The sequence below is a fragment of the Trematomus bernacchii genome, unplaced genomic scaffold (genome assembly GCF_902827165.1).
Source record: "Trematomus bernacchii unplaced genomic scaffold, fTreBer1.1, whole genome shotgun sequence".
In the NCBI taxonomy this organism is placed as follows: domain Eukaryota; kingdom Metazoa; phylum Chordata; class Actinopteri; order Perciformes; family Nototheniidae; genus Trematomus; species Trematomus bernacchii.
In genome coordinates this window covers 332,784-359,362 of record NW_022987689.1, presented here as the reverse complement: position 1 = coordinate 359,362, position 26,579 = coordinate 332,784, and the positions used below count along the sequence as shown (strand labels likewise).

The following is a 26,579-nucleotide window of genomic DNA, read 5'->3' as shown; positions in this document are numbered from 1 at the left end:
ATAGGTCCCCTTTAATTAAAATGAGTTTGATGCCCCTGCTCTAAACTAGCAGCTTGGCTCCCACCCAGTCCTAAAATAATATAGTTGACACACGATGTGCTCCTTGGCTTTGAAAAGAAAGATTATTTGTAAAGCTTCAAATAAAAATAAATCATTTCCAAACCCAGGGAGTATTTGTCTTAGTGCAGCTCCATACCTGACACCAAGTTCTCCATACAGTACAAGTTAAGAATAAGGACAATCTTTTGTTTGTCCATTATGCTCAATTTGAGATATGTTATAGCCATTAGTATTGTTTGGGATTATTCTGGCAGTCGATGAGTATAATTTCCTCTGTGCACATTTATGAACATATTGAGAGGAGAGCAGGCAGATGGCTGCAAACTAATTTTCTCGTGGCATCCTGATCACATTCCAAGACTCCTACCCTACTGGGACCGGTGCTCTAATTTCCTACATAGAGCTTGATAACAGGAACTTCCTCCACAACGACTCACCAGGTGTATAACTGGATGAAAAACATGGAGGCGGCTGACCTTAATGACATGCTTGTGAATTATTAATTGTATCCCATTTGGTGCATTTACATATGAAACTGCAGAGCACAGGAGTGAACAGTATACCTGAGTGTTGGGCGACGATAAGCAAGAAGGAGAGTTCATATCTATCAACCTTGTGTTTTTATTACTTTCCATATTCAATTTTAAACCCGTTATCTCTGTTGTGTTCCACTTTTGTGCTTCCCTAATGGGTGCTAGCAACAAAACATGGAAGTTCTGTAAGAGAGGAGATTTGGGACAGATTTTCAAATCTAATACCGACAGGGAATAGCTGACATTTATCTTAAAATAACCTTTAGTCAAATGGTCTTCAGTATCTCACAGGGAGGGCTTAGTCCTATTTGGCTTATCATATAGAGAGGGTATAATAAGGACAGCAGATAGGCGGAGGCTTTCGGAGACACCTTTAAAAAGCCACAAAGCACCAGTGGCATTGAATCAGCCGCTCTTTGTCCATAACAAAGAGCAGCCAGGGTGTGTGTGAGGATAACGGCTGGTTACTAAGGATGTGAAAGATAGAAAAAAGAGTGTTTGGTATAGATCTGAGAATGGTTCAATGACAGCATGTGGATCTGTTCACACGGAGAGCTGATATTGTTTTGAAATATGCACTCATGTAGGGTGTTGCTGTATCATTAAGCCATGGAGGTATGCTTTGGGTCCAAAAGATATCACAAAAGATGACCCCAGATTTGTATTTAACATGGTTGAGAGTTAAGCCATGGCCAAGGAAAGAGTGGTTTGTGTGTTTCCAAATCTAGCTGTTAACAAAACAACTTATTAGCAGGAATTGTAACAGTATTACATTAGGTAGATATTGGTGCTCCTCACTGATTAACGATAATCAGGACAAAGGACCATTTTTCATAAAGTTTTGCTTTTGTAGTCTTCAAAGTCAGTTCTCCAACAACAGCTAGTCAGGGTTTTTTGTTGGAGGAGCTAAAATCAGCATAATAGCTGATTTTCAGATATTTCTCTTTCTAATAAAGTTTCTTCAGAAGGTTATAGTACCACAGTACCCCTCATAGGCAGCCTAGTTTTTGTTCCTCATCATTTTGTACTTTAAGGCAAATCATTCATTAACATGTTTATTTAACTAGAAATCCCCCCTTTGCTGTTGTCGGCCCCCATTAAAAAGTCAAGCTTGTCATAAAGCTCATCACTTCAAAATGTCATTATCAGATTTACCACCAAAACAAACTAATCAGTTCATCCTTGAATAGAGGAAATCTGCGCCAAAACTTCAAGATATTCCTTTAACACTAGAACCGCCATCGGGTCAATTTGACCCACAGCTGTTTTTTTATTGTATGTAACTTTTTTTCAATAAAATATTAAAGTCTCCCAGTCCGTGACTTTTCCTGAAAGTGTGTTATGTAGCACCCTCTGTTGTTAAAAATTGTCAATATGAAGTCAGATTGAAGAAATCGCCCAAAAAATTGCCATTTATACCTATTTCCGCCAGCGGGTCATATTGACCCCACCCCTTTTCGCGCTATTGATTTTGCGCGTAAACATAAACATGACGTGTTGCTATAGCAATGCCTTTTGTCTACTGCGGTTCCTTATAGATTGAGAGATAGATTGATAGAGAGAGAGATAGATAGATAGATAGATATATTGATAGATAGTTATAGATAGATAGAGAGAGATAGATAGATAGATAGATAGATAGATAGATAGATAGATAGATAGGCGAATTTGAAAGTACGTTATGCTGGCCGGGGTGTCTAAATAGTGCTTCCGGCCAGCGGGCCATTTATAATGTCGAGCCCTGTATATCATATGAAAACCTGAGAGTCCACAGATTCTATTGGTATACGTTTCATCCCTGTGCGATCAAAACTCACTGTTCAATAAAAGAACATTTTACCTTGAAAATCAATGCATTCTAATAGCGGGACAATTTGACCCGGTGGCGGTTTTAGGTATACAAAAACTTCTGGCGGTTCTAGTGTTAAGGCGTTCCTGAGATATTGCGTTTATATGAATGGGACAAATGGACAGACGGACAAACCAAAACACAATGCCTCTGGCCTTGGCTGTTGAGGGGGCATAAAAATGGAGGGGAAACATAATTTGCCCTTTTTAAATGGCCAAATCCAGAGAATGATGGAGCCTTGAAGCTATCTACGCACTCTAAATGCGTCCTACCTCTTTTATTAATTTGTCCTTCCCCACCTTTCTTTTTGTACGTTCCCCTTCCACGTTCCCTCAGACCTTCAGCTTAGCTTTCTTTTCATTCCTGCATGGATGACGTTTTCTTCCACCACAGCCTCCCCCACTGGCTCGGTAAACTGCTGCTGACAGCTTGAGCTCAAACTCAGACTGAGGCCCTTGAATGAACAATGCTTGTTTCAGTGTTTCCAGCAGCCAAATGTAACCTCAAGCCGAAACATTTCCATCAGGCCATGAGGAGAAGTAGTTTAAATACGAAGCATTACAGTACAGACGGTCTTTGAGCGCTCCTCGATTGAATCGGATCAAAAGGGGGCAAACCCTTCGGAGCAGCATCAGGCCAAGACAAAAGGAGATGCACTTGCCTGTCAGGAGGCTGAAATTTACGTCCAATCCTGCCTCCGTGCAGTATGGAGCCAAACAAAGTGCTTTATGGTTCGGCAGACATATTTGAGATTAAACACTCCAGTGAGTTGATTATCTTTCCATGAGTGAAGGTGAAGCTTGCACACCAGCCCACGCTGCTGCCAACATGCTGGATTACTTTCCTCTGCCTTATTCCATCAATAGAGGGTGTGATGACCTGAACACCTGCACGATATAACGCAGTCCAAGACAATGCTCTCGCAATAATTACTTTTGTTGAGACAGTGGCGGAGAGGTGTACTCGGTCGTTTTTTGTATCAGATGTTTTTCATCTTGCTCCAGGAGAAAATTACATGTTGAGCATTATTGCAGACCTTTAGCACGGAGAGACCTCATGGCGTTTGAATTTATTTTGTGAGCCTTTTTTTTGTTTTACAACACGGCAGCATGTCTTAATATTAGTAGTCTCCAGACACATAGAGAAAGAGCTGATTGCTATAATAGCATTTTGTTACTGTGCTGTCTTTATGTCAGAACATTACATTGTGTCAATGCAATTTAGGCATAAATGATCAGTGTCATTATCGACTCTGTAATCAAGCCTCAGCGCTGGACCAAATTAGACTGATGAGCAGTTTGTTCCCATGTAATTATGTTTCATAGTGTGTGTTTATCTTCACAACACAAGGAAGTTAACAATCTAAAGACTTTATCCGTCAAGTACGATATAGTTTAGGAATATTTTCTGACAGAAATATGCATGCACTTTTGATTAATGTACTTCTTCTGTGTTTTAAATCAGCTTCTTTGTTGAACAGGGCACACGTGCACGAGCCTAATTTCCCTACCCAGCTCTGAATGACTTGTTTGCATATCCCATACTTGTGCAACCTCTATCATTAATAAGATATGTCAAGAATATTTCTCTGTCGTTATTATATATTTACTTCAGTATTAAGATAAATTATTATTTTAAAGAAGTCACATTGAAACTTCACAAAATGTGTCATCAAGGGGAAATGACGTCTCAAATGCAAATGCAAAGAGATGAAATCCTGATAAATACCTAAGTAAGTAACTGTGAATATGCTGGGTCTGGATAAATACCAGTGTATGTGTGCGATTATTGATTGTGGATAAGCTGCATACAAAAACATAAATGTAATCACATACCATAATATATGCTACACCTTGGCTTGACATTGCTTTTTGTAGTAATTGTCACATTTATTTGAACACAGTGTGACAAAAAATGCATAGCCTAAAAAAAAATCTGTCCAAGTGGGCTCTCTTTTCACAGGTTGTCCGACAGCAAACAGCCCTTTTTAAAGCTCTGCATAACCAGCCCGTTAGCTCTGAGTTGAGTATGTTTCAGTCCTCTTTGATGAGAGTTACTTCTCAGCGATGTCTTTCAACCTTCAAAATGTCTTTTGAAGAGTTGCCTGCTTCAATCTTTGAGTATCTGCCTTCCTGTAAAAGAAAATGATGTGTGATCAGTGGGGCTAAATGATCTTATGAACCTACTGAGTAAAGTAACATCGAGCGGTTATTTGCCTTGAACTCGTGGAGAGTTAGTAATTCTCCCTTTCATCTTTACTTGTTTGATCATCAGCCAATCATAAATGTCGATTTCCATCATCGATGTCATTAAATCACAGCAATCTAAAGTGATGGTGATATGAGCTGTAAAAGATATACAGTAAAAATGGTTGAAAAGAGTAAAACGTCAGATTTCTTTCAGCACATGTACTGTAAAGTGGAAAATCTGTTTCGCTGACTGCTTAGTGTTGAGTTTAAACTGTAATGGGTGTTTTGATGTGAGAAGCGCAAGTCTGCATACTTAATAAGTGCATTAAGGCACTTCAAAGGGAGCTGAGTGCAAGTAAAATTCTTCATGTGTAAACAGCCTGCAAGATTTTCAGAATCAGGAGGGTTATGGTACAATTAGTCAGCCGTAAAACATTCTTCTTTCATACAGTACCAGCGTCAAACAAGTAACATGTAATAAGTGGGCTGCTGCATGAGAAGGTATTTGTAAATAGAAATGTCTGCTCATGTTGCAGAAGAAATGTCAAAAGAAACCTTTTAATATCAGTGTAGACAAATGAGGTTATAATATGTGTTGTTATTAATGTGTTTGCACTATCAAGTTGCATCATTAGAGACTTCCTATCCGTCAAAGCTTTTCCTCAAGCATTATGTAAGGTATCTAACAATAAAGAGGCACAGGGGGGACGTTTTATGAATACACAGCTTAATATGAAATATTGGTCTCATACACTCTCTTTATTACATTGTTGGAATAACTGTTTAGGTGGTGCTTTATCCCCTGTAACTCAGTCCATAACTTAACCACTCACTTACTCTAAGGTTGTGCAATACTCTAAAGATGTTAGCTTTGTTAGAGAGAGAGAAAAGCTAATATTCAAAGACCTGAGAACATGTTAAAAACCAGTCAAAATGCTTCTTTCAGAAATGTACCTAACACTTATCATTTGTTTGTTTTCCCACTAGCCCTTTATTGAAGGAAACTTTCTTTATATTGTCCATATCCTTTTTTATTTAAATTATTCTAACTGTCCAACAAATAAAAACTCAAACATCCAGTAACTTTTGATTATCATCAGCTTAGTAGTGTTGTCTTGTAAAGGTTTTTACAATGATGATTCAAAGCTCTTAATATACTTGTTTAGAAACCAGCCCCTGCAGTTGTTTAATGTCATTTTTGGCATATGTATCTCCACTTTTACAGCTTTCTTCATGAGGAAACATCCTTCAAGTAGCATTTTAAGGTTATTAACTGTATCAGCTTTCATTTCTTTATTTGTTGTCGCTTATTTTTTTGCTGTTTTGGTTTATGGTATGTGTCTACTGTATTAAGATGCTTATGTTCACTGCATCGTTACCCCAATACACCTCAGACATACACATCTCACCACAGACACTCTCCTGCTGTGCTGTAAGCTGACCGGACACATTCTGAGCTCACGTGCCCCATGGGGCTCCATCCTGCCAATGCTCAGTCTGAAAACTCCTTATCTCCACTCTCTCTCCTATCTAAGCTTTGTGCTTGGCTATGGCAAGGGCAGACTGCGGGCATTTGACTGTATTGGGTGACAGAACAACATGCTCCCATGCCATCACAATTAGATTATATAGATTTATCCTCCAACTGCTTTATGTTTGTTTTACTGCAAATTCATCACACAAATCAAACCCAGCTTAGTGATTTCTGTATAAAGTGAGATATCTGTAAAACGGATATACTTCACTTTCCATAGAGAAGCAGCTTTGTACAAAAAACTAAAGTTGTGTACCCAGAAAGTATTAATAGCAAAAAAGGTACTTAAACACTCTTAAGCAGTACTCAGCTCTACAATAGACAGATATGTTTGTCTAACAAGGAATCAAATGAAATATATCAATAGAGACAACTTGGTAGTGATTGGTTGTTTCCTCAAGAGCAGACAAAGTACAGTTAGCCGCTTCAACACCACTGTCACCAGGCAGATTATTCTGCTGAAATGATCTAGTATATAAAACGTTGTCACCTATTAAGCATGCTCCATACCATAAACAGCAATCACCTAAGCAGTGTCCTGGTACCAGATCCATGCCAACAAAGTTTATGACCCTTTTGGCCCTCCGAAGACATTGACTTAACACACGGTACATCATTCACTTGGGAGAGATTCAGCTGAAGGCTGTTAAATGTATCTTGAATGATATTACGCTCTTAGACCTGTCATCCCGGAGCGGCCATGTTGTTGACCCCAGGCATGCATGGCTATGAATAACATGGAGCAGCTTTAGCGTCCCTATAGATCATCCTGCCTATCTCTTCAGAGTACATCCACTGCACATTTGTATTTTAAAAGTCTGATTTATGGGCTTTCCTTACCCATGAAGAGCTTATCTGCATCCAATGACCACAGTAAATGTTTTTGAAATCACTGTAGAGAAAAAAATAAGAAAGGACAGAGGAAAATGAGGCAAAGAGACATATGAAAAAGCGACTGACGTCTGATATTAACTTAATTATTTCTATTAGAGCTGATTTGTATTCATACCGCATTACACTGCAGCCATGTTACAAAACACTTTGACAACTCCCAGGCTCCCCGTGCTCCTTCCTTTCACAGTAACATACTAATTAATAAATCCTCCTTAGACAGCTACCGTTGTCCTTACACCCTCCTGACGGCAAAAACAGCCGATATCAGCATAATTCAACTGTCAAGAAGTGCTGTAATTTGCAATAGCTCCTAGTACACGTAATTGTTTTGAGGGATGTCATAGGTTGGCTGTCACACGTTAGCTGGGGAGCAGCCAGTAATGTCAAACACAGATAATGACTACACGTTTTAAAATAAATAATATGCAAACAAGTGCTGTGTTCCTAATGAAAGAGAGATACTTTAATTATCATTTCAAGTTCGTGTGACATGAAACGTTTATAGTTCTTGACACAGAAAAAGTAAGAACGCTGAAAGAAAGGAAAGACAGAAGGAATGAGAGTGAAAGAGATTAACAAAATATTTAAAAGGAGACGAAAGATTGGAAGATAGAAAGAAAGGTAAAATAATCACAATTCAATTCAAAGGCTTTATTGTCAACTTCAGCGTCGTCATCTTAAATCACAGGTTCCTCCAACAATGTAACATACAAATATATAAAATGAAGAATGATGAAAGACAGTTGGAGAGATGTGGAGTCATGATTAGATCACATGGCCTGGAGGTAATACGATCTTCACTCACTGTCTCTCTGCCAGTAGATCATCTGTTTTTGTAGTTTGTGTGACAGGGTGTCTTTCCAGCAGTGATTCTCAATGGGACGTGTGATTCCTCACTGTCGGGTCACTCTCCTCTCTGACGATATTAACAGTCATTTTCATGGGACTGAATCCCAAAGGAAGACAACCACAGACCTCCATAGCACAAGTCTCAGAGCAAGATTCAATTCATAATGCTGGTTCTCCTGACTGAGAAAAATGAAGAAGAGCTCCGAGCTTCACAGGAGGCCGTCTCACTGGATGGGTTTTCATTTTACAGCTTCGTTAAAAAAAATCACAACAGAAGTTTGAGATGCATGTGGAGAGAGAAGCCCTGAGGGTAAACATTTTGTCTGAAGTCAGATGAGAAACATAGTCTTTCTTTAGAGGCTCAAGAAATGCGATCGCCCTAAAGGACACAAGTCCAATCCAGAAATAAATAACCTAATTACAGATGTCATGGTGGGATATATGAAGAAGGTTGGGTCCTCAATTTAGCTTAAAAACTGCACTAATGAATAGTTTTTATATCAACCGGGGATCAAATGATAATGATTGAAAATGCAAATAATATATATGTATTGCTCAGAGCTTCTAAACAACACTTAAATATCTGTTTCTGTTATTTTGATGGTGGTGTTTATGGGAATATTACCAGTGAGTAACACATTTTTTTTATTATTTTAACACCAAATGAATGCTACACAATGTCATGCAATGTTAACCAAAGTAAAACCTAGTTTGTTTATGCCCCATCATTTGGATCCACTCCCAAATGGGTTCTTCCTTGCTTGAACTTTCTACCGGATATCTTGTGAATAGAGCTCGTAGTAATCCTGTTGACGGGTAGACAAACAAAAGTTCGAAAAAAAAACGATCCATCAACATATTTTCCTAGCAGAAGTAAAAAGAAATTCTTAGGAAACTAAGTGTGTTCATGCTACAGTAGCTTCCACTTCCAGGAAAAAAGGGAAAGATTCATGAGATCATTATCAGCTTGTCATCTGTGTCGCTTAGCTCATACGCTAATAGAGAAATGCTTCCGGATGCCACTGATATGGAGAATAGCGGAGATCTTGAGCTCAAACTCACTGTCTAACACCCACACAGGCTGAGCCATCTCTCAAAAATTGAAGAAGATGCTGTCCTTATTAGGCACGAGGCAGATGGTGTCCCATATTGGTCCTGGTGTGAAATGACTGTAGCGTTGACCTGTAGGTTTGATGGACATTGTTCCTGTAGGAATGTGTGCGTCTTATCTTACATAATAAGGCAAATATAAAAATGAAATCCACAGCAGTCTTGCTGAAGGGATTGATGTGTTTGTGCTGTGTGTTTTAGACACAATGGACTTAAATCTTTGCGTGCATTTCTATATGCAACCCACCTAGTCTGATCCATACCCTTGACTGATAATATTTTTATGATTCATACTGATTTTCGCGTTTTAAATATGTTTGGATTTGCACCTTATTGGCATTTTTTTTATCTTAGACTTTAATATCTGCACTCTTCTCACGTATTTCTGCTGTACAGCAATTTCCCTCGTGATAAATAAAGTCTTATCTTATCTTACAGTAAGATGTGTTTTAATGAAACAATTAGCCTAACACATGTACCCCATATTTCAGGTGATAAGGTGATATAGATGCAGGTAGACAAACAACAAGCAGCCTTTTCTGGACTTGAACCGGGTTACATCAGCCCCTGATACTGCTGCTCATTTCAAGCCTTTCAGTGCAGTTGCAGCATGTTACGTGGATGGCAGACTAACATGAGATGAATGGAGAGGGGGGGACAGACAAATGTTTCCCCTTACTCCTGTTGTATTTTCTGAGAAATGTGAGCAGATATCAAACCAAATTATCTTCCTCAGCCAAACATAAAAAAGCCTTGTCTTTCAAATGTTTTCATTTCTGGCGTTTGTTACTCAGCTTGTTTTGGTGCACAGACATAACAACAGAAATGGAAGTAGAAATTGTCATATAATTGAATATTTACTTCGCCACTACCTCCCTGTAAGATCCAGTTTATTACTTGTTCTGTTGCTGCCACTAAAAGTGACTTTTTATTATTGTTATTTAACCCTAATTGTAGTCACTACCCTTACCTGCATTTCCTTTGTGGATTTGAATGTGTGTCCATTATGGTTGCATATTCATGTACTTTTATCTGGACCTTTTATCCGCCATGTAAGCTTGATGTTAGAATTGAGTCAGTGCTGCTCAGAGCCGGATGTCTAACACTGCAACAAAGGTGGTTAGCAGGAATATAGTGTCCAGCTGGGACTGCTAGAGTTTGAGTATGAGGCGCCCTTGATTCTGGAGAGGTCAGATGTGATGATGCATGCTCGGGCTGCGAGAGGGAGACTCTTCTTCCTCTAGAGAGTGCCCCTCTTCTTTTTTTTTTGTCTCAACCAGAGCCCCATATGTCTCTGAGAGCAGGTCAAAGCAACTAGCCACAGCAACCATCTGGCCCCATCTTTTTCACATTGGGTGGGTTTGATTCCCTGCGTTACACCTCCCTGACGCTCTCCTTTGGCATGCCTCTGTGTGTGGGGTGTTTTTTGTACAATTCTGCATTTTCTCTGAGTGACACATACTGGCTGACTCCTGCAGGGCAGCTCTAACCTTTGCTGTCAATACTCTTGGCAGCCACTCTGTCATAATCATCATCATCCTCTCTCCGTCAGTCTTTGGTTCTGTCTTTCCGTCTGATTTCGCGGTTTGTGACCCTTTTCCTCCGTGGCTAATGCTGTCATTTCGATTTATTTGGGTTCAATGCTAGTCGCTTCTCCTCTCCCTCTGACTGATGCTGTCACGTCAGGGCGGCTGCTAACCGTACCCTGATCTGTCACTCTGTGGTCTCGACACCACACTGTGTTATCTGATGTGTCGCAGCAGCATACTTCTTTTTTTAACCAAAATAAAAAGTATATTTGCTTGTTTGGGCAACATGGTGATTGATGTTAACACCCTGCACAGTGGATCATATTTTATTGAATACATACGTTATGTCAGCTTTGTTCTCTTCAAACTATTTGTCCTTACAAACTTTTCGGTACATTTGAACGTTTCAATCAATAAAACCTTTCCATTTGATGTATGTAACGAAAAGAGAGCATATTCATTATTGTGAATTATCTCACTTCTTTGACCATAACATTTAAAAGGTTCTTCTTCAACCATTTAATTTCAGCTTTGAATTTTTGACACAACAACCCAAGACTTTTTATTTCCATAAGGACAGCTTGGCCAGGATTCTTGCAATTAAACTAAAGTTCCTTAACGGTTTATATTTGAAGTGCTGTCCGACACTTATTTACTCACAACAAATTATGCCTTATTGTTTCAGCTCAGCAGAGGAGCATATCATCTCAGACTGTTGTGTTGATGTTGCCCTGATCTGCGTCTATCGACTACACCGGGGCGGAAAAGTAATTGAATTGCCCGTCGTGGCCCGGCCTTTCGCTTCATTTGGGAGCTCCTCCATGTCCGGACTGCCAGAAAGTCATTACAGCAAATTAGTTATTCTGGCCCCTCGCCAGCTCTGTCACGCTCCTGCCTCCTCACTCTTTGTGCTCGGTGCCAAGCTCTCATAAAGCAGGAAACATGCTGCTGCTGCTGCGAGTGTGATTGAAGACTGTAAGGTTATAAATTAGATATACATGGCCTGGTGTGTGTTTGTGTTTCTGTGTGTGTTTGTGTGCATGGTTGACTGCAGTCTCTAATCAAGCTTTGATGAGCCTCCTGTTTCCCAGGTGGCCGGGGAATGAAGGGATCATCATCTTTTATTAAGAACGCATGGCCGAGTGCATATAGGCACAAATGTTCATGAAGGCTCTAATGAACGCAATAGCTCTCTTTCTCCTTTTCTCTCATCTGTCATCTGGTTTTCTTCTACCAGTTGAGGTAGACAGTATCTGTCAGGAATTTGAAGTTACATTAGGTTATTTTCTTCATTTCAGACACTTCAGACTATAAGCGAAATAAAAATAATCATATGAAGTCTGATATGTTGAAAGAGATGCTAACGTTAGCCTAAAATCTTAGCATCCAGGACCATCTTCCCACAAAAAATAAAATATTTGCAAAATGTTAAATATATTGACCATAGAGATGTCTGCCTTCTCTCAAATACATTGAAACTACTGTAGATGACACAAAGCTCTCAAGAAGACAAACAAATATATTTGAAAACACACATTTTTCTATCCAGAAATGATGACCAGGTTACTTAAAGTGGACCTATCATGCTATATTTGAATAATATAGTGTAGGACCATACCTATATAAGGCATATTTATACTTTTTTTTTTTTCAAAATACCAAACAGATCATGCATTTTAGCCATGCCTCATTTCGCTCAATTTGCATTTCTGTACCGAACAGCACCATCTACAGGCCTGGCATATGTACTACAGCGTCTCCAGCGCTTTCGAACGGCAATGGCCGTGGCTGTCTCCTCCTGATTGGTGGAGTTGGCTCAATAGCCGTAGCGCCACTGTCCTGATGTCAGGACAGTGTTCAAATCTGGATCAGTTTTTATCAGATCCGTTGCAGCCCCTTTTTTAGAGATTTGGGTATGGAGGAAAATAGAGAGGGTTGTGTTTTCTGACACTTGGTGAGTTCCCTGGAACACCGGAGACACATATTCATGTTGCAAGTAGCTTTATGTGGGAACTGTAACCTTTTTTCTACATTTCACCTGCAACAGGCTCATGCGCAGCACGAGATGTAAACATTGATGGCGTCATCCTCCTTTGAGCTGTAACGTTTGCAGCTGAAAGGATGCATCCTTCCTTTTGCGTAGTGATACGGTTGATGTGTGTAGATCTGTATCGGAAAATAGTTCCTATATGAACTGCTCATGCCAATTGCTATCTAGTTCCATTATATTCAGGAACAGGAAGATATGTCTTTGACCAATATCTCCACGACTCTGCAACTCACAATCAAACCATCTAGCATGATAAATAGCAGGTAGAAGGAAAAATTTGAATTTCCTTATTTTTCGGGAAACTGTTACTTGGTGATGACGGACCTGCTGTGTCTTGCTGAGCTATGATTGGACAATTGCGGGTCGATGGGAGGTCAGCTACTTTTCCTCTGATACATTATGCTCATACGCCCACACAGGAAGCCACATGCAACTCAATCTCCATTAAGTGAGATAAGGTGAAATCTCTCTCTGACTCTCCTGTGGTCTCTCTTAAAGCGAGGCCAAATGATAGGATGAGAGGCCCTACGTCTGTCTATCTGCTGGAGACTGATAAACCCTGTCTCACACACACACACACACACACACACACACACACACACACACACACACACACACACACACGTACGAACACTAAAACTGTGCGCTAACACACTGACTCACTTTCTGCTGACAATCATTCAAGCAGAGCTGTGGCTGGGCCTAAATCCATCTCCATGGCAACAGTCCGTTTGTGTGTGTGTGTGCATGTGTGTGTGTGCGTGTTTACGGTGACCAGGAGAAAGTTATATGTTCATCACACACACTCGCAGAGGGAGCAGCGATGGATTTATCTGATGATACTCTGATATGGCTGATAGGGTTAATTGGTTTTCAGAGGGCAGAGGGAGAGACTGACACTGACTAGATTACTGCAGACACACCGGGGAGCTCCGCCAGAGAGAGAAAGGGAAGAAGCAAGAGAGGAAGAGGAGGTGCAGAGAAGTGGAGGAAGATGTACCTTCTTACCTTGGGAGTAAAGGAGAAATCATAGGATGCGTTTCATTAGGCTTACTTGTTCTTCCTTGCTTCCACTCTTCTTCTTTCACTTGAAAATTGTTCCCCATTCAACATCTTAGAGGAATTTCTAGATCATTTAATGCACCTGCAGGCGGTGACAGGAGCAGAGGCTGCTGTAGAGGAAACACAGGAGTACACAACGTGATATGTTTCCTACTTCCTGCCAGAGAGGAGCTTAGATGCGAGAAAGGGCTACAAGTGAGGGAAGAGATGAGACAAGTTATTATAATAAAGAGCACAGATAGAGTGAAGAGAGCAGTTATTAAAGATTCTAGGTATGTTTAAGGTCAAATCATGTGGATACCAAAGTCGTCATTTCCTTTAAAGGGGCCCTATTAGGTGTTCTGCGGTTTTCCCTTTCCTGCAGTGTTAGGTTTTCGTGCATGTAAATGGTCTGCAAAGGCTAAAATCCCAAAGTTCTCTCTCCCACACAAAAGGGTGAAAAGGGGTGCAAAAGAGTATAATAGGGCCCGTTTAATTTCTTTCTTTGTTTTGTATTTCCAAGTCCTTTTATAAACTCATTGTTCAACCTCTAAATAGGCGCTTTTCACACTTTTCCCACAAAGGTTCATCAGTACTTAGTTCATGAGAACTCTTTAGTTCTCATGAACTAAGTACAGATTGCGTTCACACCGGAATAAGTCCCTGGGGGAGGATTAGGCAAATGAAGCCGCTGACGTCACTTCTTCTTCTTCTGCTTTGGGTTTACTGGCAGGCCGCAAACAACTTCACGGCGTATACTGCCACCCGGAGTCCCCGGCCGGAAGTCCCCGGAGTTGGGGACTGAAGCCTTCCGAGTAAATCGCCAGAACGCCGACATCTCCTCATCTCCACCGCTCCCATGTTAGTCTCTCTGCGTTTGTGCGCTGGGCTAATGCTAATGCTAATAATGCTAATGCCAGGATAATAAAATGGCGGCTTCACAAAACTTTTTGGGAGTTTTACGGGGCGTGGTTTGCAATCCGCCCAGCCAATCAGACATAGGAAGTACCCACGAAAGTACCTGCTCTCTAGCAGGGATGGAAAAGGGGGTAAAAAGGTTCTCATTAACTAATTTTAGTTCCGGGTCTTTTGGTGTGAACGCGACATTTCAGAACTATATCGGAACTAAAGTGGGAAAAGTACTGCGGTGTGAACGCGCCTAATGTGTCACCAGTGGTTGTTCTGGATTGTTTAACCATATCTCAAGATCCTTTAAAGCACGTCAACTTTAACCAAGATATCATAAGGTTTGTCAATTAGACCATGAATTATGATTGAAAGCCCAAAGAACAGGCAGGTGACATTGTTTTATGAACTACTGTTTGTTGCATCTCTCTCTCCTCTCATTTCCTGTCATCTCTCCTCTGTCAGCTCACTAATTAAGTCATAACATTCCCAAAACCCTGCTGTTTGTAGCTCACTTGTGTGGTAATTTAGAAATAGAAAACACCATTAAATTGTTTGTCCCCCAGAGAGCACTGACAAGTGTAATATTTAACTGCAAAATATTTTACTCTGTGCATGGCTTGGTCACAATTAATTAAAGAACACATTAAAGGGCTTGTTATCAAAACTATGTGTATGTAAACGGAATAATTGGCTAATATATCCTGACCAGATTTCAGTATCAGCTTCAAAACTCCAGCAATGGTTGCAGCTAAGGTTGAAGTAATGGTTGTTGTAACGGTTGTTACTGCAACCAATCCTTCTTCACTTTCTCTAGTTTCTAATAATGTGTTGCACCATAACTACAGTAAGTGATAACTTGAAGAGCAGCTTACAGTCCAGGTACAGTTAAGTTGTTGCAAATGATTTAAAATTGGATAGTGGTATATTGAATATTGTAAGTAGGATAGACAGTCTTGTGCAGGACAGTCTGTTCATGCTCACTGATGACAGTTTCTTCTTCTTTATCAGAAAAATACATTTTCCAGATGAGCTAGTTTAATGAAAACAACTAGATCAACCGATCATGGGCGAATGTGGCTGCGAGGGAGTATGGTCGTCTTGTGGGTTCGATCCCAGTCCGTGCAGACAACGTGTCGATGTATCCTTGGGCAAGATACTTAACCCTGAGTTGCTCCTGAATGCATGGCCAATGGTGTGTCAATGTGAATGAATGTTAGCTACCCTTGAGCAAATGGTACTTCTCTGCATGAATGAGGTGTGAAAGGGTTAATGACTCGTAGTATGTAAAGCGCTTTGAGGGGTCAAAAAGACCTGATAAAGCACTTTATAAGTACAGTCCATTTACCATTTATCATCCCAGTGTTAATACATTACTTGTATACAGTCTCATTATGCAGGATACAGATATAAATCCATCAATCATTCACTCATTGTTATTGATGCAACACGACTTTTCTTATATCCTGAAGCTTCCCAAATTGTACTTAAACCTAAAACGAAATACCACTTAAGATGGCAGTGGGGAGTCCACAGATGGGGAGCAAAAAAAAGGGTAGGTCAACAAGCGTTTGATAAATGACTCTTCATTCGCTCAGTAGGAGTGGAAACGGCTCCAGTTGTCTCTCCTTTTTTCCTGTGAGCATGAGAGGCTTATTCAGGAGTGTAATAGTAGTTGAGGAGGGTGTGCTGATGTTTAAGGGTTCAAAAGGAGACTTGTCAGAGGCCTATAAAACAATACTTGCTGTTTGTTTTGAATATGACTAACAGATACTCAAACTTCAAGTAGATACAAGTAGAGCAATCCTTTTGGTATCTGGGTTTGTTGAACAGAACTAGTTTGTATGTTATATGATGATGTGGATTAAAGCTACAGTAGCTTACTTTTTCTCCTCCGAACAGCTGGCCAAACACGGTATAAAGTCGGAGAGTTTGATTATCGGTTTTGAAAAGTTATAGAAAGGTTGGACACAGCGCCCACTGATCGGATGTTGAAAAGGTGTGTGTTTGTATGTGTGTATGTGTGTGTGGGGCTTTTTGACCATCAAACAAGTGTTCTTACAGAGTATACTTGAAGCTTTGGCTGATCACAGATACATTGTATACGTTTTAGTTATCGGCAAGTAAGATAATATTGAATAAGTTGGCCACAATAAATAAGGCTGGGTGTCGACCGTGAAAGGCCAAATAAGGCGTGTCACGGCCGAGGGTTCGGGACACACCAAATAGAATTTGGGCGACAAGGAACCCGTTTTCGCCCAACAACGCAAGACGGCCGATATCGGCCTGGTGTGTAAGGGCCTTAAACACCCAAGCTGAAGTGGTTTTAGAGTGGGTGGGTTTGAGGATCAGTGTTACTTTCCACAGAGCCACTTTACTCTTTCCCATAATTCTGAAAATCTGATGCCAATTGTTTTTTAATCGGTTTCCTCTTTAGGCCTGTTGAGTTGGTTAATTGTCAAATTCGCTGAAGTTGATAATCAGTTCCAGATGGTCCAACCCACATCACAATAAACTTTCTGAGGCATTTTTGAAATCTTTTATTGGATCCAAACACATTTTTCTTTCTGCGGCATCCTGCCTCTCACACACTGTTGAGCACATTACAGGTAGTTGACAAAAAGCACAACAGGGAGCCTTGAAGCCACACTTTCCTGCAGTCAGTCATTGAGGCGCTACAGTGGAGCAACTGGAAACCTTGATGGTGGATGATGAGTGTTTTCCATTCAATTACCCAACCCCTATTTTCTCAGTCAGCCAGAGATTCACCCCAGTGGTTTTCCAGTCAGCACTCTGCTTCCCAGCTGCTGCCTGCACTTTATCCCAGTTATCAGCTGAGAGGTGATGTTTGTCGCTAAAACCACCATTTTTCCTCAGCTCTATCCTTCGCTCTTTGTTTTGGTCTGGAAGCGTTGGTGTTTTGGTGCGTTCTCACAGATCTAAGAGCATGATTCTTAAGCTAAAGTAGGCAGCTAATTTTGGGCATGAATGATCACATTGTACACTTCCTGCCAAGGAGCAAACAGAAATCTGACAAAGTTAGCGACTAGCTGGTGACCAGTAATAGATACAGAAGTAAAGCATTTAGCCGCTAAAGTGACGACCTTTCCCTCAGGACTTGGTTGGGACCAAACCAAAGCCAAACTAGAAGAGTGGATGTGTGACTTTAAGCAACCTGAAGCAAGATTTCAAATAATTACGTTGTTTTGTAACTGCTAAATGTGTAATTTGTCAACTGTGTCCTATAGAACTTTAGCTATATTAACATAAGTATGTGTTAATGATATGATGTTTTGCCACAAAGGCACAAAAATCATCAGTAAAGTATTGCAGGTTTATGGGTACAAATTCAACGGTCTATGCCTAATTAAAAACAGAATAAATAATAAATCAAACTTGACTTTTAAAGGTCCCATCATATGCTTTTCCGGTTATTACCCGTCCCCGTGTGTGTTATGTAGCTTTTTATGTATATAAACGGTCTGCAAAGTCACAAACCCTCAAAGTACACCCTGTAGCGAGTAAAACTCTAACACAGAAAAGACCTGTCTATGCTGCCCCAGAACGCCTCGTTGGAGATTTTTCTTTTTCCATTTTTTTCTTCCGGGGCAGGTTGACGTCACTAAGTCCAAAAGGACCAATCCGCACACACACACTCACTCAGCCTGTGCCCCGCGGTGCTCCGCGGAGCTCAGCATGTGTTATTTTATTTAATGTGAAGTATCAGCCCACCATTACTTCTATAATTCATAAATTACGAATTGCACTAGAGAAAGCACTTCTTTCCGAGCCTATTGTCTGAACAGTGTTAGTCCTGGTAAACATTTATTTGTAACAGTATTCCTGCTGTGAAGGCCGACTTGGAAAACAAAATATGTAATTGTTACAGATGTGACAACGTTGCAAGAATAAGTAATGGCCTGAAAAAACTAAAGGCTTGAGGCGCGAGATGATTTGATTATATATTTTTCCTTGTTATCCGAGAGCTTATTTTACAGCACACACATACTGTACTTGTCATATCTGTCAGAAAACAAAGGGCTGAGGCCACTTGCTCACATGCATATGCACTGTGCATTATGGGCCCAGCCTGATCGAAAACTAATGGAGCAGAAATGTCCTTGAAAGTTAAAAGGCGCCTGTGAAATTGCAAATGCAGAGCCAAAAAACCGCTAAATTGCAGTACCCTTTCCGCATTTACCCTGTCAACATGTAATTTGTTGATTTGTCAAACATTCACACATGGGCGGTTTAGCCGTCCCCTGTGGTCCACTGTATGCAAATTGTGCAGGGCTCTCCAGCGCATTCTGGGTGAGAAATATTGGAGACAGGTTTTGGTCAGAAAAAAAAAGCCTAAAGCTAGAGGAGAGGGAAAACCAACAGAATAATGCAGCCGGCAGCAGGGGGAAATGCAGAGTCCACAGAAAACACTGCGTCAACAAAATAAAACAAGCAGTATTGAAAAACCAGACAATGGAGTGGTCAGAAAAGACTGGTTTGTACACAGAGGATGACTGAACGTTCCTCCTTTACATGGCTTCTTGCCAGTTTATATTGTTATATAAAAAATAATGTTGCTTTTGATGTACTTTAATTTGAAATACAACACCTTAAACTTAAAGCATTAAGTGATAAGAGAAGATTTAGGGCGCCATGAAGTTGAGAAGCTGGGATAAAACGAAGGCTTGTTTTTTGTAAAGAAATATTCACTCATCTGTAAGGACGGTCAATAATCTCTTCATGTCTCCTGCACTCCCCGACTCTTCTTTGTCTAACACACAAAGAAATGCAGATATTTTCACGTTTGTATTGATTGTTGCTTGCAGCACAAAAGAGCACTCAATACACTTTTGTGATGAAAGTTTTTGCAGAAATATTAAGAAGTTAGAAAAAAGGCATTCAAAAGATAACAAAAGATTCTTGTAAATTTACATTTTTTGGCAGTTACCTTTATAAGACACCGGCTTCTTATTTCTGTTTTGTGTCAAACTCACAAAACACTTGAATAGGCTAGTTTAAATTGTGCGGCTGCAAACTGCATAGTAAAACTCTGTAAAGTATGCATTATGTGTCAAATACAAAAAAGGGGTCCTCAAAGACCACAAGGTTTCCTACATTTAAGATTTTAAATATCTGACACTGTTGACAAAAATTCAAATGGCACATTTTTTTTATATGTATTATATACCGATATACTTTAGAGATTACCTTATTTTCAGGTTTCACCAAACCGAGTTATTTTCTGGACATATTTTGTATTTTATCCCGAGAACCACTGCATACACTAGTATTGAGTAATACATTGATTTTACTGTACTGAAATATCAGCTGTTGCCCAAGTTTCTAGTCCAATATTTGCCATATTTTGCTCTACTTATCTCATACGATGTTGTTCCAACCTACTGAATGACAGAGGACAACTCGAGCCGATTTTTGGAGACTCAGTGGATATGTGACAACAGATTTATTTGTTACCTGCACAAGGGATTATGCTCTAAAATCTCAGGTATTAGTGGGTTTACCAGGGGGATTATGAATTGTACTTGAATCACGGAACTGATAATGCACAAGTGTGGAAGCAAGTGCACCCTTTATTAGAAATGATCCTGCACTGAGAATAAGACAAGCAGCAGATGCATTAATCATCTGAGATATTCTCGGTGCTGTCAGAAGTGGGTGGTTTTCCCTCATGGCCAAGGGATATGTGACTGCAGAAAATATGTAACATTAGTCTATTGTTCTGCTATACAGAATATACTGAGACTTTCTTCTTTCTGGGTCCTTTCGGTATGAGAAATGAAGCTCTGCACTGGGACTGAGTCTCATCTCCATTACCATGTTATCTTTTTATTTGGGGCCCCTCGCGTTTTATAGATTTTGCATAAGGATTTAACAGAGCTACACGAGCCAGATTTGCATGAACATCTACATTACAGTCATTATAACTCAAAAAGCTCAGTGTTCAGTTTGAATACAGCAGATTTCCTTGTAGCTCGCTAATGTTACTGTAACTGTATATAAGCAAAAGTACTGTACACATAATACAACAGATAAATGATTTGGTTTTTACTAAAGTTAAGCCTGGCACCAAATAGCTTACAATATACCATACAATCATAAATCCAACAAACAATACCGCAAACATTCCTACAATAAAATAGCAATTTGATTCAAATTCATATTTTTGGACCATATTCTCTACACTTACACTTTTTTCTATTGGAAAAATCCATCAAATAATGGATGATTAACATCTTTCGTTCTACATGTACTATTTAATCTTCTATTTTACGACCCTGCTGGACATGATTATGTACCTTGTGTCAGTGTAGCTCCTGTATAAAGTAGATTGTATTTCATGAAATCATTTCTTAATGCGACATAGGGTCCGACTACTTTTATAACCATTACATTTAATTGGTTATTTGGTAGATTAACCAATTAATCTACCTGCTATTTCCTGGTTTTAATGAATGATTGAGTCTATTTAATGCAGTGGTGGAAAGTAACTAAGTACGTTTACTCAAGTATTGTACTTAAGTACTTTTTTGACATATTTGTACTTTACTTAAGTATTTCCATTTTATGCTGCTTTATACTTCTACCCTACTACATTTCTGAGGCACATATTGTACTCTTGCGCCAGAGTGTTGAACCTGTGCCATGCGGAGACTGGAAAACAGTTGTGTTTAACTGCAGCAGTCGGCTCTCTTGAGGTCAATACAAACATTAGCTTGTACTGCCTGTAGAGATAAATACAGCACTGCAGGCACTAAATACTGATGTTCAATGATGCTCTGAAACAGAAGTGGTTTTCCTCAGCGTGTGACGACGAGTTTCACTGTGATTAAAGGAAAATTCGGATATATTTTTTTTCGCACCTAGGCACCTGACTGAGCTGTTTTTGATAGTTGAATGTTTGGTTAGCTAGCTAGCAAACTACATATTCCTCTGTAGTAATGACCAGGGTTGATCATATTAGGCCTTATATGAGATGTAGTCAGTTACTGAATACAAATTACTTGACAATTTTTAAGTAGTAAGTAGTGGTAGGTAGCATAGGCGGCGCGTGAGGCTCAGGTTTGGGAAGGCTAAATAACTTTTTTTACCTGACGCTGCCCGATCTATAGAAAAGAGATCAACTCAGTGAAAGCACCGCCTGCTGACCAATCAGAGCTCAGTGTGCGGAGTTTAAATCTATCAAGTCATATTACAGGATAAAGGAAATACAGTTTAAACTGCCATATGCAGAGAAGACGCCGACGTGTCGCACTTATCATTCATATCACATCATCGATCATATAATATCATAATATATCATATATTTCCTTATCTGAGTCAGCTTCTTGAGCCGTATCTGGCCGTGCAACACTTACATTGTCACATACTGTATGCAGAAGTATTATTTTAAGCAACACATTAAGTTGATGAAACACTCAACTCAAATGTAATTAAAGTCAGATCCACTCGTGTCTTAGATGGGGCAGTGATATCATAAAACTGTTGTACGCTTTCAAACACTCTGTAGTTTATTTATTTTGTAACCAGTTGTTCTATATTCACCTTGCAGGTGACACTATGTGGCTTGTATCCTGGATTATATGTTTAAGTCATGAATGTTTAAAGTTCATATTTGTCTAATATTAGTTTACTTTTCATTAATGAAGTATGACGCTGCGCTGTCAGTACACTTGTCCATGTTTGTGATTGGTCAAATGTAGCTAACCCCGCCCCTTTCACGTGAACGCGCTCTCAGCTGGAGAGAATTCCTGGCTTTATTTACCGAGTTGATAACCAGCGTCGTAGGACCGCTTAGCGAGATCTCGTTTGTTAGGGTTAGTTAAGATAACTCAAACATATCCAGGGTATGTTGAACTGGCTTCGTAGTACAGGGCACAGGTGGCTGCATAGCAGCCCCAAAAAAATATTAACATCATAAAAAAGTGTAATGCAAATAAGAGACATTTTGCATATTTAACAGATATAACAATTTATGGTTGAAAGTACGGGACTTTGTTTTTCAAGGTGTTAAACTTTAGAGTCTCAGAGGCAGATGTGTTTTTACTTTCAGGACACTGATCTGTTCTCGGGGGTCAATAGATATCTGTTCATACTGGATTAACACAGAACAAAAACACCTTTGATGTGAGCCTGACCTCAATTGGCTTGGTTTGACTCATCATCTTTTGTTTATGTTGACACTGCTTCTTGCCAGTTTATATTGTTATATAAAAAATAATGTTGCTTTTGATGTACTTTAATTTGAAATACAACACCTTAAACTTAAAGCATTAAGTGATAAGAGAAGATTTAGGGCGCCATGAAGTTGAGAAGCTGGGATAAAACGAAGGCTTGTTTTTTGTAAAGAAATATTCACTCATCTGTAAGGACGGTCAATAATCTCTTCATGTCTCCTGCACTCCCCGACTCTTTTTTGTCTAACACACAATGAAATGCAGATATTTTCACGTTTGTATTGATTGTTGCTTGCAGCACAAAAGAGCACTCAATACACTTTTGTGATGAAAGTTCTTGCAGAAACATTAAGAAGTTAGAAAAAAGGCATTCAAAAGATAACAAAAGATTCTTGTAACTTTACATTTTTTGGCAGTTACCTTTATAAGACACCGGCTTCTTATTTCTGTTTTATGTCAAACTCACAAAACACTTGAATAGGCTAGTTTAAATTGTGCGGCTGCAAACTATGCATGGTAAAACTCTGTAAAGTATGCATTATGTATCAAAGCGCAGTGGATAGAGCCTTGGTATGGGGATCAGATGGTCACAGGTTCAAACCCCACTGCAGTCAGCATGTCGTTGTGTCCCTGAGACACTTCACCCCAAATTGCTCCTGTGGGGATTGCCCACAGTATTGAGTATGTATGTCGCTTTGGATAAAAGCGTCTAACAAGTAACATGTAATGTAATGTAATATAAAAATACAAAAAAGGGGTCCTGAAAGTTTTATCTGACCACAAGGTTTCCTACATTTAAATTTTGATATATGTTTTAAAATGAATACTGGATTAACACAGAAAAAAAACACCTTTGATGTGAGCCTGGCCTCAATTGGCTTGGTCTGACTGATCATCTTTTGTTTATGGTGACACTGCCTGTACCATTTAAGCGTGTGGTTGTTACTTCCACACAGTAAAATGAAGAAAGCATGTGATTTTGACAGATATATTCATTTTTTTCTCATTTAAATTCCTTTCAATGCCCTCTTTTACTTTCGTACAAGTCTACATTCAACCTTACAAAGTGGAAGTGTGACGGCAGATGATGTACGTTATAGAAACAGAGTTATGTTATCTCTCTTTTAGTTAATTAAAGCTGTTGTTTATGTCACATCCTGAATATGTGTTTCAGGCTCCGGCAGATTCCAAACTGTTATTTTTCACACAGTCTTTCAAGCAGATGACATGTCCCGATGAAGCTACCTTACTTACCCTCTTCATCCATAATGCAAACAACTAATCCATGATCTTTCTTGTTTCTGTTTTGTTTCTTTGCAGTTGGGGGAGGAAACCTTCAACCGTGCCAAGTTGTTGAACGTTGGCTACACAGAGGCTATGAAGGATGGGGAGTACGACTGCTTCATCTTCAGCGACGTGGACCTAATCCCGATGGACGACCGCAACCTTTACCACTGCTACGACCAGCCCAGGCACTTCGCCATCGCCATGGACAAGTTCGGCTTCAGGTGAGGGGACGGTTTCAGCTTGGCGTGCGTTTTTTGTGCGGACCAGGGAGAGTTAGATTAGATTAATTTAAAGTTACTTTGTTGATCACAAATTGGGGAAATTGTTTGTTCACAGCAGCATGAAAACAAGGCATTGCACAGAAATTACAGAATAAACCAATAACTGTATACATTTTGACTTTAGATAATATACATACACAGTAAATATCCACATATCAACAGTGAAATATATATATTTATTGAGTATCTCTTTGGAATACACAATATAAAAATACATGGTATCCAACCTTCTAGCGCTACCTATTTACTTGCTATTTACTTAAACAAGACATGACACTCAGGAGCATTTCAGTTCAGCCTATTTAATGGAATATACGGTATGGTAACATCAAGTAAAAAGTCCCACACACACGCAGCTAATAAACACACACTACAGGGAATTGTAATGCTATAGTTGCAGATGGGTTCTGCATGTGTTATCTATATAAGCTTGCACTTCTTTTTGAATATAAATATGTTTAATATTGAAATGCAGTTGTCTGTGTTTAACAAAAACAATTAGAGGTGGCATACAGCCTTATATCTCACAGACAATAGGCAGAGCAGTATTTAATTTGACTAAATCTCATTATACTTTGAAATCCTTTTCTGAAGCCCAAATTAGCATGAAAATGCCTCGTGGTTCACTGCTGCCAATTTTATCTCGTCATACTTCTGTAGTTCTAACAAGAGCCAATAATACGAAGCGTATCTAACAAGTATAGACTACAGCTTGTGCAAAGACCCTTATTAGTGTTGAAAACTGTGTTCCAAATAATAGAGCTGCTAAACCAACCTGTTGCTGAGTAAACTACTGCAGCTAGAATCCATTATCTGTGTGTTTTCCATATTTTATACCAGCAAGGCACTGATCTCGTTTTTATTGTGCCATCAATTATGAGAAATCCACAAACGAGAATCAGAAAACGTTATTGTAAGAACACGGAATAAGACATAATGTTTTAATGAGGAAACACCGTGTTCACTAGATTTACTCTGATGCTGTTTTTAAAGTCTGATATGGTATGTGAAATATTTGTACCTGTTTTTTGGGAAAAGACACATTTTCAGTGATCTTATTTAATTTAATACACACAGTAAAAGGATAATACGCACATTAGAGTTGAGACTATTCATTTATTGACAAAATAACTTGTTTTCTAATCCATCAAGTAGTAGCTTAAAATGTGTTAACCAAGCGTCTCAGTTATTTTGATTTTACTGCTTTTCTTTGACTTATGTGATCCCAAACGAAATACTGTGTTTGTTTCAAGGTATTGGTCATCACCATTAAGAATGTGTGTGTTCATTTTCACCATGTTCTGATACTGTAAAGGCCAAACATCAAATAAATAAGTCTGAACAAGAAACAGCAATAGAAAATGAATTAATATAACTGGATTGCTAGTTGCATCCTAAATGAGAACAAACCATCTATAGCAGATTTATCTTGTTGCATGAATGGTAATATGTAGAAGGTCAAGAGTTTCCCCATGAGAGAGCATTTTTAAAGGATGTTTTTTATCAAATTGCAGTGTAAGCAAAAGAGCTTCAAAGTGTACTGCATGGTAGCGTTTTGTTATTCTTTTTGCATAATAACAACACACCTGCCCTCAATTATCTAAAAGCACCAGAAGTGTTGATTAACTGCCTAACATGGCTAGTGAATGTGACCCATCCACTCCAAAAGCTGTCACCCACCAGAGTTATCCTGCTGAAAACTCCTCAGGAGCTGCTGATGGAGTGCTCAATAAGCTAATGCTATCTGGCAACCAATATAACACCAGGTGGTAAGCACGGTTATAGCTAACATTAGCAATGAATCTCAAACTGTTAAGAGGTTCCTGTGGAGTTTTTTGGCTGCTACAACATTTATGGAAAATGGGATACAAATAAAGCCTGGTGTTTTTAGTGAGCTGAAGGTCACATGGTTGCAAAGAGATCATATTTGGACATTGTTCCAAAGGGGAAAGTGGTCTGAGTCAATCTACCAACTTTATTTTAACTTCTAGGAAGCTAGCGAACAATCAACACAAATAAGGTATTACCTTTTCTAATTGACGATAACCTTTGGCAAAGATGAAATGTTATATTTTAGCTGAGTCATTTCAGGAAGACAACCTTAGCTACTGTCAAATGCAAAAGCACTATAAGTGTTTTTTAGGCTGAAAATATTGCCAGTGAAAGTCAGGTCACATTAAGTGCTGTTCCATTACCTTAGCACCTCACAACACCTGGCTGCTCTCTCCGGAGAGAGGGTCACCTTGAAGTCCTTTCCACAAAAGCATTTCAC

At 39.4% G+C, this 26,579-nt stretch overlaps 1 protein-coding gene across 1 annotated transcript in view; it reads left to right on the top strand.

The window, feature by feature from the left end:
• The window catches only part of b4galt2 (UDP-Gal:betaGlcNAc beta 1,4- galactosyltransferase, polypeptide 2), a 142,654-nt gene that overhangs the window by 89,528 nt on the left and 26,547 nt on the right, over positions 1 to 26,579 (top strand). Inside the window, exon 5 of the mRNA XM_034137204.1 lies at positions 24,060 to 24,247. Within this exon, the coding sequence (XP_033993095.1) occupies positions 24,060 to 24,247 (188 nt within the window). The remainder of the gene's footprint in view (positions 1 to 24,059; positions 24,248 to 26,579) is intronic.